General features: G+C 37.5%; 1 protein-coding gene across 7 annotated transcripts in view; it reads right to left on the minus strand.

The window, feature by feature from the left end:
- TFPI (tissue factor pathway inhibitor) overlaps nt 1-16483 on the minus strand; it is a 176413-nt gene that overhangs the window by 17631 nt on the left and 142299 nt on the right. For 3 of the 7 annotated variants that reach the window (XM_032114112.1, XM_032114117.1, XM_032114118.1), the window contains exons 2-4: nt 12265-12312; nt 7057-7173; nt 359-559 (exon numbers count right to left, since the gene is read on the minus strand). In XM_032114112.1, the coding sequence (XP_031970003.1) occupies nt 359-559; nt 7057-7168 (313 nt within the window). In that variant the 5' untranslated portion in view covers nt 7169-7173; nt 12265-12312. Of the gene's footprint in view, nt 1-358; nt 560-7056; nt 7174-12076; nt 12097-12232; nt 12313-16483 lie in introns of those variants that run through there. The other 4 variants (XM_032114115.1, XM_032114113.1, XM_032114114.1 and 1 more) reach the window with 3 other exon arrangements.

Consider the following 16483-nt stretch of genomic DNA (forward strand, 5'->3'; position numbering starts at 1 on the left):
AAAGCAATAAAGAACATCTGTGCTACCCACCAGCTTAGTCAAGCCTCAAAGTAATTTCACTTAAGAACTTGTCAAAAATAGGGCTCTAGCTAGAAAATAAGCTTTCTTGCATTGGTGCCTCTATTCCACAGATACACTAAAAAATCCACCTATCTTTCCAAATCCTGACTATTTGCTTGAACCATATAAAATAATTCAGATGACTACAACCTACTTGGGAACATAGTTAGAGAAATCATATTTCTGTATTAATAGGAACAGAAGAGGGCTTCTACTTCCCAAATTCAAGTGGTTTGTGAATGAGAAGTAATGGATGCAAATGAAGAATTGGTAGGAGGGTAAGAGAATGGGTACTGGCCTGTTACCACACACTTCTTCTGGCATTCTTCCAGAGTTAGGAAGTTGTTCTCATTGCCATGGCATCCACCATACTCAAACACTTCACACTTGCGGCTTTTAATATTGAAAAAATAGCGGATGTGGATGGCTTTGCACGGACCATCATCTGCTTTCATGGCACAGAATGAGTGCCCAAGCTTCAGCGGTGGCAAAGCAGCACCTGTAATACAGAGCAGAAGTAGAACAACTAGGTTAGTTTGCTGTGTACTGCACAGTGTAACTCCAGAATGAGATTGCTTGTGTGTTCTGCTAGAGGCACCTCACAACATCTGTCTGCAAAGCTCTGAACACACTAAACAGATGTAAAAAGAAAACCGTCATCTGCATTGGAACACAAATTCCATTCGATCAAATCAAATGTGTGGTTTCAATTTTCCACCAAAACATCTCATAATATAAACTTAACTCCTCATCACAAACCTCTAAACAGTTACAGAGAGTGGCTGAGTCACATGAGCTGGGGTGCAACTCTGAATAACAAAAACACTGACAAAGTCTTGGTAGCTCCAAAAGACACAATGACCACCAAGGCAGAAAAGTTTCCTTGGGCTCTCTTCCATGTGCTTCTCCCAGTGAACTTGGCTCATAAAGAATTTGCCGGGGAACAGCGTGGGATGGACAGAGCCCTGCAGAGGGCATCACTCTCCTGTCAGATTGGGACACAAACCCCTCCAGGACCACTGAGAGGCACCAGGCTCTTTTTTCCTTTGATCTCACTGTTCTTGCATTACAGCTTTCAGGTGTATACAACTAGAAAGTCAAGGCAAAACAAAGCTGTATGTTTTCAAAATGTGTTATTTCTGCCTTTCAGTATATATTAAGTCAGGGAATGTTTTGTATAAATTGTCATACACATTGTGAAGACCACTAGCAAAGTTTTTCACCCTGTCAATGTCTATAAGGAAATTCTGACTAGCAATCCAGTTCCTGGTCCTGTTCCCTTATAAATATATGGTTTACTGTATTTTGCTGTTTTGCTTTTCCAAGGAAGTATTTTTACCTAGGGGATTTTGAAAGCTCTACAGAGCTTGTGTGCTTGCCTTAGGAACCGGAAGAACAGATCTAAAGGTTTTAATTCATTCTCTTACAGCTAATTAGAACACTGATATCTCAGAACATATATGCAAACTTAAAAAATTGAGAAGATACTGCACTGCAAAATGAAACTTTGGATTTCCCCTGCTCAATACCAGGGAAAAAATGCCTTCAAACATCAAAGTTTTCAGTAGGTTATGAACTCACTCCTGAAATGCTAAAATCAAACACTCAGAGCTCCATAGAAACTGATCCAACTCAAATGTGGTTGGGGTGAGAGCTGGCAGCTGGTTTATAAACACGTCATTTTCTTGGCACACAAGAAATTAGATCCCCTCTGTGACCTTTGTCAGTGACCCAGTTCAGTCTACAAGAGGTTGTGAAAACTTACCAGGTTTCTTAACTACTGAAATGTCAGACACAGAGCTATGTCAGCTCATTTTTTTGCTGCATTGCACCACCCCAGTGTTGTGGGCTATCCAAACAGAAATAGTATGAAAGCATAGTTGCAAAACTACACAAAGAGGATGAACAAATGGCTCAGCAGAGTTTATCCTGGGAACTTTCTGGTCTCCACTCCTAGCCCACTTCCCATTAGACGCACAGAACTAAATCATTGTTTTGGTTACCTCCTAAGGCCTTTCCCCTGCAGTCACAGGGATGCTGTTAACCACTGTCAGATGTCCTGACATCTGCTGCAAGCATAATGACTAAACTGTGTCACGCTTCTTGGCAATCACTCAGTTTCCTAGGAACACTAGAAAGTTGCCATAGCTTCAGTAAAATCTGTACCCTGTCAAACCCCCAGGGGCAAAACCCTCCAACTCCAAACAGTAACCAAGTGACTGAAGAAAGAGGTCTCGAAGGGATTAATCGGAAATGAATCATTCTTCTGTCTGGGAACAGTGAGAGAATTCTTCTCCATTATTTTACACCTGGGAACACTTAACTCAGATGATATAAAATTAGCTTTCCTTCTCAGACTGGAGCAACAGATGAGAAGGCAAGCAGGAGTGTTTGCCCAGTAGATCTGCACAGACTGCAGACACATCTGCCTGCACTCATTTCAATTGTGGAATATACCTTGAGAAAACTAATTCTCAGTGTAAGGCCTCATCTCTTGAACACTGGGACAAATTGTTACTACATTTTAGATGCTGTGTGAAAAGCACAGGATATGACATTTAGGGAAGATGTCTGACAGGAAGGTCAGTGAAAATTCTTCAACGGAAACATAAGAAGATAACAGTTGAAGAAATGTTAACGGAGTTTCTCATCCAAGTGAAGTAAAATTCCAAGCAATCTGAAGCAGTCAGTTCTAGAATTTCACTACTCTTCTTGTAAGACAACCCTTTTTTTGGTAATATACTGCCTGAACATTCTCTATTATATATTAAATAATTTTTACTTCCTTCATGCATAGATACAATAATTTAAAACCATGTATACACACATAGTAAATCAGTTTTGATTTTCTAATGCACCATTCATGTCTTGCAATTCCAGGCTGCTGCAGGAGAGAAAGTTGCCTCCTGCACTCTCAACCTTTATTTTGGGCTTTCCAAATTCAGCTCCATCCCTGGCTGCTTGAAGCTGTCATGGTGCAGTTGCCTCGCTCTCACCACACCACTTCAGTAGCCCACTTCTCTCTTTCTTTCATTTGGAAGATTTGTCTCCTCTTAATTATGCACACACTAAATAAACTCCTTTCTTCCCATCTTTTTATTTGCCTTGCTTTCTAATCCTCTTATAACTATTCTTTGGATCTTTGTTATTGGTCTGGATTCCTGGTAAAATGGGCTGCCCAGAGCTGAATATAATCCCCCACCTAGAGGCATTACTAGTGGCAAATAGAGTGGAATAATGATCCTTTGGGGTTTTTTCTTAATCCAACACAAAATCACTTGCTTTTTTTTTTAAAACAACATTGAATTACCTTTGCAATGCTCTGTAACTTCCATTTACTTTCCAGCAAATAGAATCTTGTTATACAGGTGCTTCAACATTTATTTTCCTTCTTATATTTATGATTGTATTAATTCTCCTTCTTCAGTATAGCACATTGCGTTTATCATTCTAAAAAAATTTAGTTTAACCCTCCGCTTTGGATCTGGCTCTGTTGGATATATATTACTCATCCATTTTAGGCATCTGGTCCAAATACATTTAGAAATCTTGTGTAATTGTAGGACTGTACTAGCCTAGACCAAGAAAATTTTGTTATAAATACATTAAATCATGATTACAGCTGATGTTTACTGTCACACAGAAGTTATTACTTCCCATACTAAAACTGAAAAAAAGCACAGCAAAATCTTCTCTCCCCTTTTTCTTCCCCCTTCCCAGCTTTTTAATGAAATTACTTCCTTACATCACCTACTCAAGCACTAAACACCGATTGCTCTAAGTCATGGCACTCCATGGTCTGTGGTAAGTACAAAGTAATGCCCATGAAATGGCTAACAAAGAGCATGAGCTCATTGCAGATATTTTATGTCACTACTTCCTTCCTCCATTCCTTCAGCCTTCCTACTTTTTGCAACTGTCAAACAAGATACAGGCCAAGATTGTTCCTATGCAGCACAGTCATTCTCACGTTTGTTGTCATTCACACGGCAACTTTTGCAACTCAAGACATGACTGTTTCACACACGAACACCACCCTGCATTTCAGTGCAGTCATTTCATTGTGAGAGCTCTAATAACCTGCAGTCAGCCCTGCTGCAGCCCCGAGCACGTGGGCTGTAGGTGATCCAGGCAAGGCACTGTTACCACTTCACTAGAGAGCAGGGTAATATTACAAAAGCTGAAGTGGTGAATAGTGTCTCTAATCCTCTTACATTAATACAAGTGAAAACAATACCTTTCTCCTGGATGTAGACATAACAAAAGACTCTAATTTGGCTTTCAGACTCATGGATAATCTGCAGGGCTGCTCGATAAAAAGACCTCCTTTTCATTATAAAATGAACTGATTTCTAGACTACACCTGCAGCACAAGTATGAAAGGTAAGTGTTATGGAGGAGTTGCTTTTCAGAACAGAACTATATAAATTGGGAGAATAAATATCAGGAATATTTCTGAATTTTTATGTAAAAAATGCTTTGTTTTAGTTTGTTTAGGTTATGTGTTCTCAACTTCATATGAGTTTCTGTGGTTATCCTTAATTATAAAGATACGCTGTCATCTTTCCAGCCTTCCCTGGCAATGCCGCCCTTTGATAAGCGGTTATCAATAGTAAGCACCTTGTCACTAATGAATAGCTGTTTCTTTTCTCTCCATCTTTGTCAATTTGACAGCTTCCCACCCACACACCGTTCAGTGCTCTTCCTACTCATGTGTTTCCTACACTTTCTTTAGGCAGGCACATTTATTCTCGGCAAAGTTTCATGTATGAGTAAAAAGCACATTCAATTTTTGAGTCATTTTCTTCACAGGCTTTGGAACATCAACTTAAGTGCTGCTTACCACATAAGGGATTAAGGAACAATATACAAACCCTGGTTACTTTTATACCTTTCATTTTTGCTATTACACTCACTTATTGATGGAAAAACAGGTTTTGCTGGAAGAGAAAAAATTAAAAATCCTTTTTTATTCCATTAGACTTGACCTGCAATCTTGATTATTACTGTAATTAAAATAGACAAAATCCCACCTCTTAAATTCATAAAGCATTTGTACTCAATGAGATCTGAAAGTATGACATTAAAAATAATGGATGCACACAACTAATTTTATCCTTTAATACCTGAAATTTATGGAATGCTGGGGTAAAATATGTCATTGCTTTATAATCATCTAACTTCAAAAATAAATGTTATCAATGAAATTGCTGCCCACAAAATTTCTACATTTAAAGTCACTGAGTCCAGAAGTTAAATCTTGAGAAACCACAAATATAATTTTAGTTAGCAACAATCTACATATTTTGTGAAAACAAGAGTACAGCAAAAGTAATTTTTTTTTGTAAACACTGCGAGTCTTCAGTAGTCATCATAAAAACAGGATCCTACTTTAATTTCTAAGCCTCACATTTGATTGGTTTTTACTTCAGAATTAAAGCCCAGAAGTTCAGAACTGATTCTCATACTAAATCAGTTAGTGGTCACATAATTCTAAGTAACTAGTTGCAAAATAACCAGTGAATAAAAAGTGAAAAATAATCCCCAGTAAAATGACAATTTAATTTCCTTAAGATTATTTACTTATTTTCTTTTATAAACAAAGTAAATAGAGGAAAAACATTAAGCCATCAGATTTCTTGTTGTGGTCACAAAGTGTGCAAGATGATTTAGCCGTCACGACCTGCAAGCTTGGCTAAGAATTTATACAGCACTAAGAGTTGTGGGGCAAAGATAAATGTGACTTTGCCCTCAAACAAAAAGGGCATTTTTGTACTTCAGAGTTCAAAAGAAACAAATTTATTCTGCATGAACCAATCTTTACTACAGAGCCATGCTAAGCATATGCTTAACCTGAAACAGTGCATATCTTAAATTGTAGGGACTGTGACATGGTCCTAAGCACTAGCTTACTATAGCCATGACTGTGCACAATTACTATTTCTGTCTCAAAGAACACTGCTGCAAAAGTCTGATAGAGAGAAGTAATCTGAATGGAAATTGGACAAAACATAAGAAAAAGGTTCCTCTTAGCTGCACTTTCATTTGCACTTCAAAATCAGACATGTCAAACAAAAGCACCCACTTCATAGTCCTCTGCAGCTTAGGCAAGTGATCACAGTTTCAAGTCATTTCCTCAAAGGAAAAAGGAATATTTTAGTGTGGCCCCAACAGTGTATTTTTCCTTCATCTTTCTCAGAATTTTTTGGGAGGAAATTAAAATAACCTTCAGAATGATATCCAGTATAGAATTCTGATCCATCTAAATTTCGGTGAATTAAACAATGATCTTACCGTGGTGAAAATCCAGGAGTGTCCCCAGTTCTAACAGTCACACTGCTTTTCTAACAAAAATTTTCAACTGGTGAGTTTTCGGTTATAGAATTATAGAATACCCTGAGTTAGAAGGGATTAACAAGGATCGAGTCCAACTCCTTTATTTATCCAGTGATATCAAATCACTTGGGGCTATACAAAGACCTTCGTCAAGGCCCAGGAAAACAACCAGGACAGTAATTGTATCATCTTTAAATCAAACTTTGCAAATTAACTGTGGCTCAAGAGATCTGTGCATGGGACAGAGCAACATCAATCTACAATGTTATTCATATTTCTGCTTTTTCTGTGTTAACTCTGCCTGAGTTAACCAGCCCTATGTTTCCTTTCCCTGAACATTGAACTTTTCCACGCTCCTAAAGCAGAGCTTTAAGGGAATCATCTTGATATTTAACCCAGTGTTTGATAAGGATTAGATGTTCCAAAAAGCTTGGGAAACAGAAGCCTCAGTAGAAGGCAATTTTGCTAAAGCTTAATAGGTAATTCTAAGCATCTCTCTCCTAGTTAGAGACCATTTTTAGCTTAGTCCCAATTTTGAAGGTTTCCCACTAAAGTTCTCAAGTACAGAATTACATCTGCAGTGCATTTTCACGTGGGCTTTGTTGTTCGAGTGTTTGTTTTTTGTTGGTTGAGTTTTAGGTGTTTTCTGGTATCTCTTACCCACAACATGCTCTTTGCTGCCATCCAGCTCAGCAGTTGTGGGCCCAGCAATAGAGAAGAACAGCAAGATAAAGGTTGAAGGTAAGGAATGCCCCTTCTTTCTTCCTTTCATCTTCCCTGTATAAGATAAAAAGGACAATACCTGATTCAGTTAAGTTCCTTGAGCGTTCTGCAACAGACATTAGCAGGGTAGTGCATAACCCTGTGGGCAGATACACAAACTGGGAGCTTTGCAGATAACGTGAGCTCTTTTAGTATAATCATATTGTAAGCACAATGAAAAACAAGACAAGGATTGGGGTTGTGCTCAGCAGATTGCAAGTCTCCTGTCCCATCTCCAGTACAAGTTAGAGGCACTTCTATTTCTTTCATTCTAAGCCCCAGCCGAACTCACCTCCCGAAATTCATCATGACACGAAACGTAGCACTTGGTACTTTTAATGTCCTGCCATTATTTACACAATGTACTGTTGCTTGCCAAGTCAAATCCTTCCAAGTTTTACTCAGCCTGCAGAACCTAGATTCATTGCCACAACATTTTTAGCAAATATTTAGCCAATGTATAGTTATCAAGTTCCCAGACTCTTGAGCAAGTTGCATTTCAGAGGAATCAGTGAACTTTTTGCAACATGGGCTTCAGTGCTTTTAGTGGTATTTTGAATCTTGTAGAGCTCTTTTATACTGAGGACTTCACTTAAGTACAGAGCTATTATTTTTCACATTGAATCAGTGCAATCACTGACAGAAGAAAACACTTTTATTCCGTGGCAGCTGGCATGTTCAGGTTGCCAAAGATGAGGTTATGCACACACGTGAAATTAACTCTGGAATACTTTTGCTTTAACTTTTTAAAAAAATATTTTCCAACTAACTAAAAGTTCCTTAAGGATATCTGGATTTTAATTAGAGAATAGGCTCAATATCTTCTTTGTTACCAACATACCAATTCCCTATTCATAATTCCTATTACCCTACCCTCTTAAAAGTACAATACTACATTTTTTTTGCTATGTTAATTGATATTAAGTAAATAAAAACTAAACATCTAAGGACTAGGAAGTTCCTAGCCTTCAGAAACTCTTTGGTCTTTAGTGTTTTTGTTTGCATGCCTGTGAAGACAGCATCTCTACACCAAATCAGAGCCACAATCCTCATTTCTCTCTAGAAAACTTACCATTTTTTCCTCTTGCACTCAATGTTTTCCCAGCTTGCAGCATATAACAGATAAGAAATGCATTCTTAAAAACAACTCTTGGTGAAATTACAAATCAGATCATGGGCAGCACTGTTTGGGTAATTTTTTAAGTTGACAATATCCTTTAGAAGGCTTCAATACATAATGTAGTGAAAACCACTGAGACGTCTTCCTTCTTTATTTTTTTTGTAATGGAACAACAATTTTGTGCTTAAAGGAATTTCTATTTTAGCCAAAAAATATGACAGCAGTAACTTCTACATCATAATGCTTTCCTGCCAAAATAAGCAAAAAAATTGCATGTCTTTGATTCCTTCTAAACTCAATTACTAAGGTTAACTTCTACAGGAAAAAAAATAAAAGGCATTATCCACATACGGTTCAGCAAAATGTTTTGCAAAATAATACAGATCTTATTTTGTGCTTTTAATCATAATTTTAAAAATCTTTCCTCAAAGGCTGTTCTTTAATTCTGTGAACAAATTCAGAAATTATTGTTTTCTAGCAGAGATGGAATAACCTCTCTTGGATTAGAAACCACTACACAAGTTCTGAAACATTCTGTAAATGGAGAAAATGAGCAAGAGCTACAGTTGCTCATTTTCAGGTGTTTTTCAAAGAAATAGAAGTAGCATCTTTTATCATAATTCTAACTAGAAATCCAGTCCTACAATCCTTTATAGACAAAGCTTTGTAGTACCTGACCTTGGAAAAATTATGCATTTTCATCCAAAGGTTCGAAAAAAGAATTATGGCAAATCTTTTTATTCACCCCTGATAAAAAGCCCAGTCATCCTTTAACCTGAAGTTGCCTAAGACTTTTTGATTTGAGAGACACCTCTCAAAGTTGATTTTAGTCTGACATCAACTAAAATGAAAATAAATCCACGACTAAGACAAATGATATGGGGAGAAATATTAAGTAAAAAAATCAAAGAACTGCACAGATACTTAGCATTACAATATAAACAAAGCTGGTGATAATTTGACATCATCTAGGCTCACTTAAAGCAGAAATACCATGAAATATTCAGATTTGATACCTAGATATACAGTAATAACTTTCAAACTCCCTGGCTCCAGCGAGTTCACTGGAGTAAAAAATTGCTAAATACAGTTACAGTTTTTGTAACTACATGGGAAAGAGCAAATTTCTAGCACATTGTTTTCCTTAGAAGTAATCATTGGCACAATTGTGACTCTTCATAAAGGAACTTGCTAATTATCCACAACCTCAGTTACACATGGATTAATTCCATGTTTGTCCCTGAGCCCTCATTTTCCATGTTTGAGTTTTTCCAAACATGCCGTCAAAACTCTCACTAGTTCAGCAAAATTCTATTTGACTTTGGTTTTCTATCACTTAAATTGAGGCTATGGTTCCTTCTTCCAGGAATCTGCAGAGTATCAATTTAGACTGCAAAATTTAGTAATCAGTTATTAGTCAGTTATCCCATGTTCTCAAAAGCTTTTTCCCAAGTAGAAGAGAGGCAATCAGGCAGAAATGGAAATCCTTAATAAGTTTCTATTTTTTAATTTGAAAATAGAATTTTGTGTATCATGAGTTACCATTTAGAATTGTCACTGTGTGATTTTGAGGATAAATTACTGCATTTGTACAGAGAACAAAAACCTTACCAGGGTGCAGGATTTCTATTCTTCCACTTAACTCCTAAATTTCCCTTGAAAGGAAGGGCCAAAAGTGTGTAAAAGCTGGGCATCTTGGTGCTTGGGTCAGTTCCCAAGAGGAACAATGTAGGCTGTGCAACAGCATATCTGCCTTTCTGGAATGTCTACTGACCAAATGTAATCTCCTTTATCTTCTGGCTAACCTTCCCAGAAGGTCACAGTCCCAGAACATTGTGTCAGGTTTGGGTGGAGGTGGCATGAGTGGGGTGAAGGCTTTGGTAATAAAATGCTTAAATCCTTCCTTGGTTTAATTATTTCTTATTATTCCTAAAGGGAGAACGAAATCCCAGATCAAAGGGTATTTGGCACTGCTTTTTCAATTAAAATCCCAAAACATCTAGAAAAGTCCAGGTTTTCTGACTGGATTTTCAGCCGCCCAGTAACAGAACTTTAAAGCTGTAAGCCTCCTATGATACTGGTGTATATATATATTTTTTAAGCATTCTGATTTTTTTTTTTTTTGTTATATTTGTATAGAGTGCACAATTCAAAATACTTCATCTATGATATTTGGCTCAGAAAAATGTCAAATGCACACATTGGTGAAAAACTGTCCAGCACGGGAAAAATAGGAAATGTTTCATTTTTAACGGTCTGATTATTTAAGCCACATTCTGAAAATTTCTGAGTAAATAAAGCCTTTTCCTCCAGAAGGATTCTAGCTTAGGACAGCCAGGAATCAGTCCAGCATTAATACTCTACATCACAGTGTCATTAACATATATTTCATAAAGATAATTCCTTAGGAACTGGCATCCTACTGCTCCCAAACTCCCTACCTTTTAATGAGACATTCTATAACAGACAACCAGAATGTTACTTGACAAAGGAGATCAAAGGTCCGTGGGTAATAATTGGCACTGATTTATTTAGTGATTTAATTAAATGCTTTCATTTAGTGCCATTAGCTTCTCTCAGGCTGAAATACAGGTAGCCAAGGCAGACCACAAGCAATCAAGAATGCTCCCAGCAACAGATCCTTACTACCAAGCCTTTTTTATCCTGACACCCAAAATAAAAATAAAAGTAAGATCTAAAGACTTTTTTGCCAAAACCAGAAAAGTATAAAACTCAGTGTCTTGTCCATACCGTTTGCAGCCTTTGGAGACAGGACTGTTATGTGTATCTGTGTATATATATATGTAAACGCACACACTTTTTTTTTACCTAACAGTCTCTTCAATACCAATTTCTAGAATTCCCTGAATGTTTAGTCACAAACTTTTTTTTCAGCATGGCATTCATCTCTAACAAGCTAACTGGAAAAAGAAAAATAAAACTAGCATTTCCCGTAGTGGCCGAAAAAAGACATCCTTAGAAAAAGGTCTAAAGTGACACAGTAATGACTGTAAAAGTGACTCATTCACACTGACAGCCCAGGAAATAGAAGCACACAGACACACAAAAAAAGGCAGAGGATATAATTAAGTTGAAGAATTAATAGCAGGAGATAGGATGTGCATGGTCAGAGGTCCAATTTAGCACAGCCTAAAATTAAGGATTAAAAGGTCTAACTAGACAGGATTATAACATTTCTGATATAAAAGCAGACCTTTTTCAGTTCACTGTATTTCAGAGGCATTTTATTTGCCCTATGATATCATGCACTACCAACTAGAACTTGTGTGACAAAGGTTTAATTGGACTTGTGTGACAAAGGTTTAATTGGACTTGTCTGCAGCATTGTTTCCCAGCTGGCAGAGTCAGTGTGTTCCCTTAAAAAATATTTTATGACATGTGCTGGTTTGGAGCTGCTTGCACCATCATGTTTTCTCATTCCCTCAGCAGTAAATCTGAAGAATGAAGTGAGCAGGAATTCTATCACCTCTGCTCTGGTGATGATACCTGCCCCAGAGTCAGTGATGGGCTGTCAATTAAACTGACTTCCACCAGAGTCACCAGAGCCTTGTGCTGTCACAGCAACTTAAGTTCAGGCATTGCACTGTGAATCATCAGCATGCAAATATTACTGACTGAAAGCAAAAGCTATGGAAATTCCACCCCCCATTCCAGCTTATCTCTCTTCTGGGCCCTGCTGTAGCAGCTCTCATAGTCTGTGTCAGTTCTGAGACCAGGGACTCCATCCAGTTCCTCAAATTCCTTCTTGTCATGAAAGAATTTTGGTTAGTTACCTACCTTCCACTATTTAGCATAAATGCTTTCCTGTTGCACTGTTCCAGTCTCTGAAATTCCCTAGTGAAAACTGGAAAGTGAAGTGAAAACAGGGAAGTAAAGAGAAAATTTAGAGAAACTAAGGTTTTTATTAGCTTTTATGCTGAAAAGTTGTATAACCTGATGTCACTGTTTCAGATTTAAACTCCCACCTTTGTTCTGCTTCTATGAAGGTTGCAAATGCTGCTTTTCAAGCACACCTGATAAAAAGAATTGAAAAGAAAAGCCTTGTCATATTTTGAAATGGAAATTTAAAAAAACAAAGACATTGATAAACCCAGCAGAAGAAGTCCTTTCTTTTTTTTCATATGCCTGTAGACCTCTCTTGCCTTTTCGTTTTCCTTGTTAACTTCTTTCACTCTTGCTTTAAAATTGTTTTCCATTTTCCCAACTTAGGTCCAGGACCTATTTTTTCTATTCTCCTGGTCTATTCATATCTGGCATTAGGTACTTCTGCCATCCTGCCTCCACTCAGCTTCTCTGGTGACACAGCTCCAGCTCTCTACAGCAAATCATATAACTAGCTCATTTTCATAGTGATACAGCTTTAAAAGGGGAAAAGAAATCTTTTGCTCCTGCCAAAATATTTTTACATGTGGACTAAAGCAAATTACTTGTTCACATGTTTTCATAAATCTTAATAAACAAAAAAACAAACTGGCCATACTCAGGCCTGTACTACTTGGATAGAAACTACCCGTTGGTAGCAAAAATATTGGTCATCTAATCTTATTTTCAAACAGGGAATGCCTTCAGTACCCTAATAAAAGCCACTCCAGAGCACAAAAGCCACTAGCAAAACCAACAAGCAGCAATATTAGTTATATGTAAGCACTATAAAGTCTCTAGCATGATTTTTTTCCTAGCAGTTTGGACAGGAAAAGTACAGTCTACGTGTTCAATTCTCAGCTGCGCTTATTGATAAATAGACGTGTATTTAGATGTCAGCAAACTTAGCACAACCTGCTTCTCTAGTGGAGAGAGTCATTTCAGTACTCTATAATACATATATAACCCAGCTGTGTGTGATTTCCCATTTGCACACACTATGGAAACATGACTACTCAATTTCACTAACGTGAAGCTGTCAGACACTGCAAATACCGCAGGAGGCACAGGAGGAAACTATTGCCACAGTGACGCCTCTTGTGACAGATTTTGACCATACCCATTAACCTTTTGTAACCTCATCATCACATTAATTGCATTTTCACACATACAGAGGTCCAAAACACAAATTTCCTTGCTGTGTCAGGCAAGTTCAGCTCCCCTGGTCTATCTTTCCAACTGGAGACACCACAGACACTTTTACTGCAGTGGATGTGAGAGCTTTGGATCATCACACAGGTTAGAAATGTTAAAACTGCCTTCAGTGGGAAGAACCCAGGCTTCAGACTGCCTCAGATGATCATTCTACAATCACTTTAAACCAACATAAAATAATGCCACAGAAAAGAAGGGTTGCATTCCCTTCATCTCCCACCACAGTATAGGTCATACTCCTTATTCTGGTGGCAGTGCCAACTCCTGTGGACATAGAGCAAATGCCAACACACTTTGAGAGACCTTTCTTGAAGTTCATGAAAACAGTACCGAGTATTTCCTTTATATCAAATTTGTATTTCTAACTTACTTGTTCTAACTGCTCTTTTCAATGTAGTTACGTTAAAATTGGTTCTTTTGGAATGCCCTATTTTCTGAAGGAAGGTTAAATTTTCTGAAAGAAAGTTGAACTTTCTTGTGGTCCAACCCTGGAGGTCAAAAGACTAGTTTTAATTTTTCACTAAACTGTAAATTTAATTACTCAGTTAACTTCAAAACTATACTCAGTTATGAATGGCACTCATCAGGGAAGATGGCAGCAATACTAAAGATGGGAAATAAACAGCTGTATTAACAGCACAGGAAATAATCAAGAAACAGAACAAAGAACTGTGAGAGAATATTAAAAGGATTAAGAATAAGTCTATTTTGCTGTGACATAACTAAGAGAGGAAACAAATTATACAAGTCTCCACATGATTTTGCTTCATTCTGTTCCCAGGGGTACTCTGTTCACATTGTAAAGCTAAAATGGTTTCATAAGAGAAGCATACAGAAGTAGGTAATTTATCCCTGTTTTTTAAGACAGTTTTCCCTGGTTTCACTGTGAAGAGCAGCTTCAGATAGGAAGACCCCATCAGCCTCTCCTGGCTCTCTAGAGAAATTATGACTATTCAGAATGCAGCCCAAACAAGAAACAATAGTAACTACTGGAATTTGACAGATTTTAAACACTTTGCTCCAAAACTGTGAGATATAGCAGCCATGTAAACCTCAAGGCCACTAAGTTTTACTGATATTCTTTCTTTTTTTAATTTAAAAATTTCTTCTTCCTATGCACATGCTCTGAGTCCCTCTGGAAGACATTCTCACAATGAACTGAATGCACACCAACAAAATCATGACAGTAAAAAAGCACTTAAAGCAGGTATCACCTTATTTTAAATTGCAAGCTAAAATTACTGCCAGAATCACCTCTTTAAAGTAAATGTAGATGTTAAAACAACTTTCCAGAACATGAGAGACTGTGTAATGGTCATTTTTTGCCAGAGGAGATTTAATTTTTTTCCAGAAACAATCCTAATCCCACTGATATATCAGTGAGAGAAGTCTGTGTTCTGTGCCCTAAAAGTAATCCAAGATGCACAGAATCAGAATAGCATGAAGGATATCACTGCCCCTGTGCTGGAGAACACCTGGATACCAGTGTCTGCTTCTATTTATGCACTTAACTTGTAAAGGTTATTTGAGAAACAGCCCTTGAAGGCAGAACTGGAGCCCAGTAATTCTCCTTCTCTATCTGTGGATTTGGGCATGTTCTGGAAGTCTGCTAGAATGCTCATTTTTTATATCCTTGCTTTGTTTCCCAGATTACTTTTCCTCCAATGTCTTAAAATTTCCTCTTTGCCAGGAATCTGACTTCTTCTTGAATGCTGTTCCTCACTTTCCTTCAGAACTAAAATAGACACCAAAGAGTCATAAGTTTTTACGGGCTTTCAAAATGACTCTCTGATGAGAGTAGGGATAGATAAACTCAATGCCATTAAATTTCTCTCTGTCCTGAGTCAGAAAGAGAAAACCCTAATTCTGCAATTAGAATATTACTAGATGAATAACAATTAAGTTTTCATGAGCAATATTGGTAAATGTGGGCACTGCACTAAAAAGCTAAGTGCACCTTAAATGTCCTGTAACTATACTAGGGAGCTGAAATGCTTTAAAACCCAAAATTACAAACAATGCAATGCACAGTGTGAGGACAAACATACAGATTACTGAAAGGCAATTTAAAGGGCACTTAGAGACACTCTGGCATAAAATTCATAAAATTTTCAAATAAATGGATTTTCAAGCAATTGACCACATGGCTGCTTTTTAATGAGCCCTTTCATGTGGGGCATTACTTGACAGGAGAAAAGGCCAGAGCAGGATGTGCTTTAATCACCTTTACCTCCTCAGCATTGTTCTGTGTGCACTACACACAAAGGAAATTTGATTGTAATTCTGAAATTCAGCTTAAACAATAATTCAGAGAAATTTGCTGTGGATACAGACACTTGCTGCCTTCACAGTAATAAATGTCTCTTAGTAAAATTAAATAATGGGCAGAAGGTTCAAAAGGGCAAAGGCTGACACTTTTGCCCAAGTAGGTGCCTAGCAATTCCTCCAGCACGCCCTTGCTGTCCCTATCTGCACTGACAGCTGCACTTCCTGTCTCTGCATCTGTCCGTAAGACATTCAGGAAGGAAAGTTTATATCTTTACATGTTTCCCGTGAAAGTACTTTCACAGCTAATTCCTGGAGTACTGAGTCAAACTGACCATCCGCACACCCCCTCCATCCAAATTGTTCTTTTTCTCCCCACTCCTATTTTCCCATTATTATGGGCCTTTCACTCATTTAAACTGTAAATTTTCTAACATATTAGCAAATTCTAGCAATTTTTTAAAATATAGGCTAGTATCACTGCTTTGTTTTACACAGTCACTAAAACTGAAGTTTGCATCAATTATTTTAAGTAAAATATTAGAAAAGTTACCAGAAAAATTCTGGATTTTTGGGGGGCAGTGTGTTTGTTACACTGATACGACTGGAAGCCTCATTAACTACCCTCATTGATTAAGAGTTTCTTGAAAATTTCAAATATACTGTGAGTGAAATTAGCTTATGTCTTATTAGCTTAATTTGATTCTCCTAAAATCTTCTTGTAGTTCTCAAAATATGAATTGCTTCAGATATTACTTGCCTCAGAATGATTTAAAACAGCCTGGCAGACCACCCTGCTTGAGTCAAGCCTCTCTGGGAGCTACTGCAGTGGAGAAATTGCTT

The sequence above is a fragment of the Corvus moneduloides genome, chromosome 7 (assembly GCF_009650955.1).
Source record: "Corvus moneduloides isolate bCorMon1 chromosome 7, bCorMon1.pri, whole genome shotgun sequence".
Taxonomy (NCBI): Eukaryota; Metazoa; Chordata; class Aves; order Passeriformes; family Corvidae; genus Corvus; species Corvus moneduloides.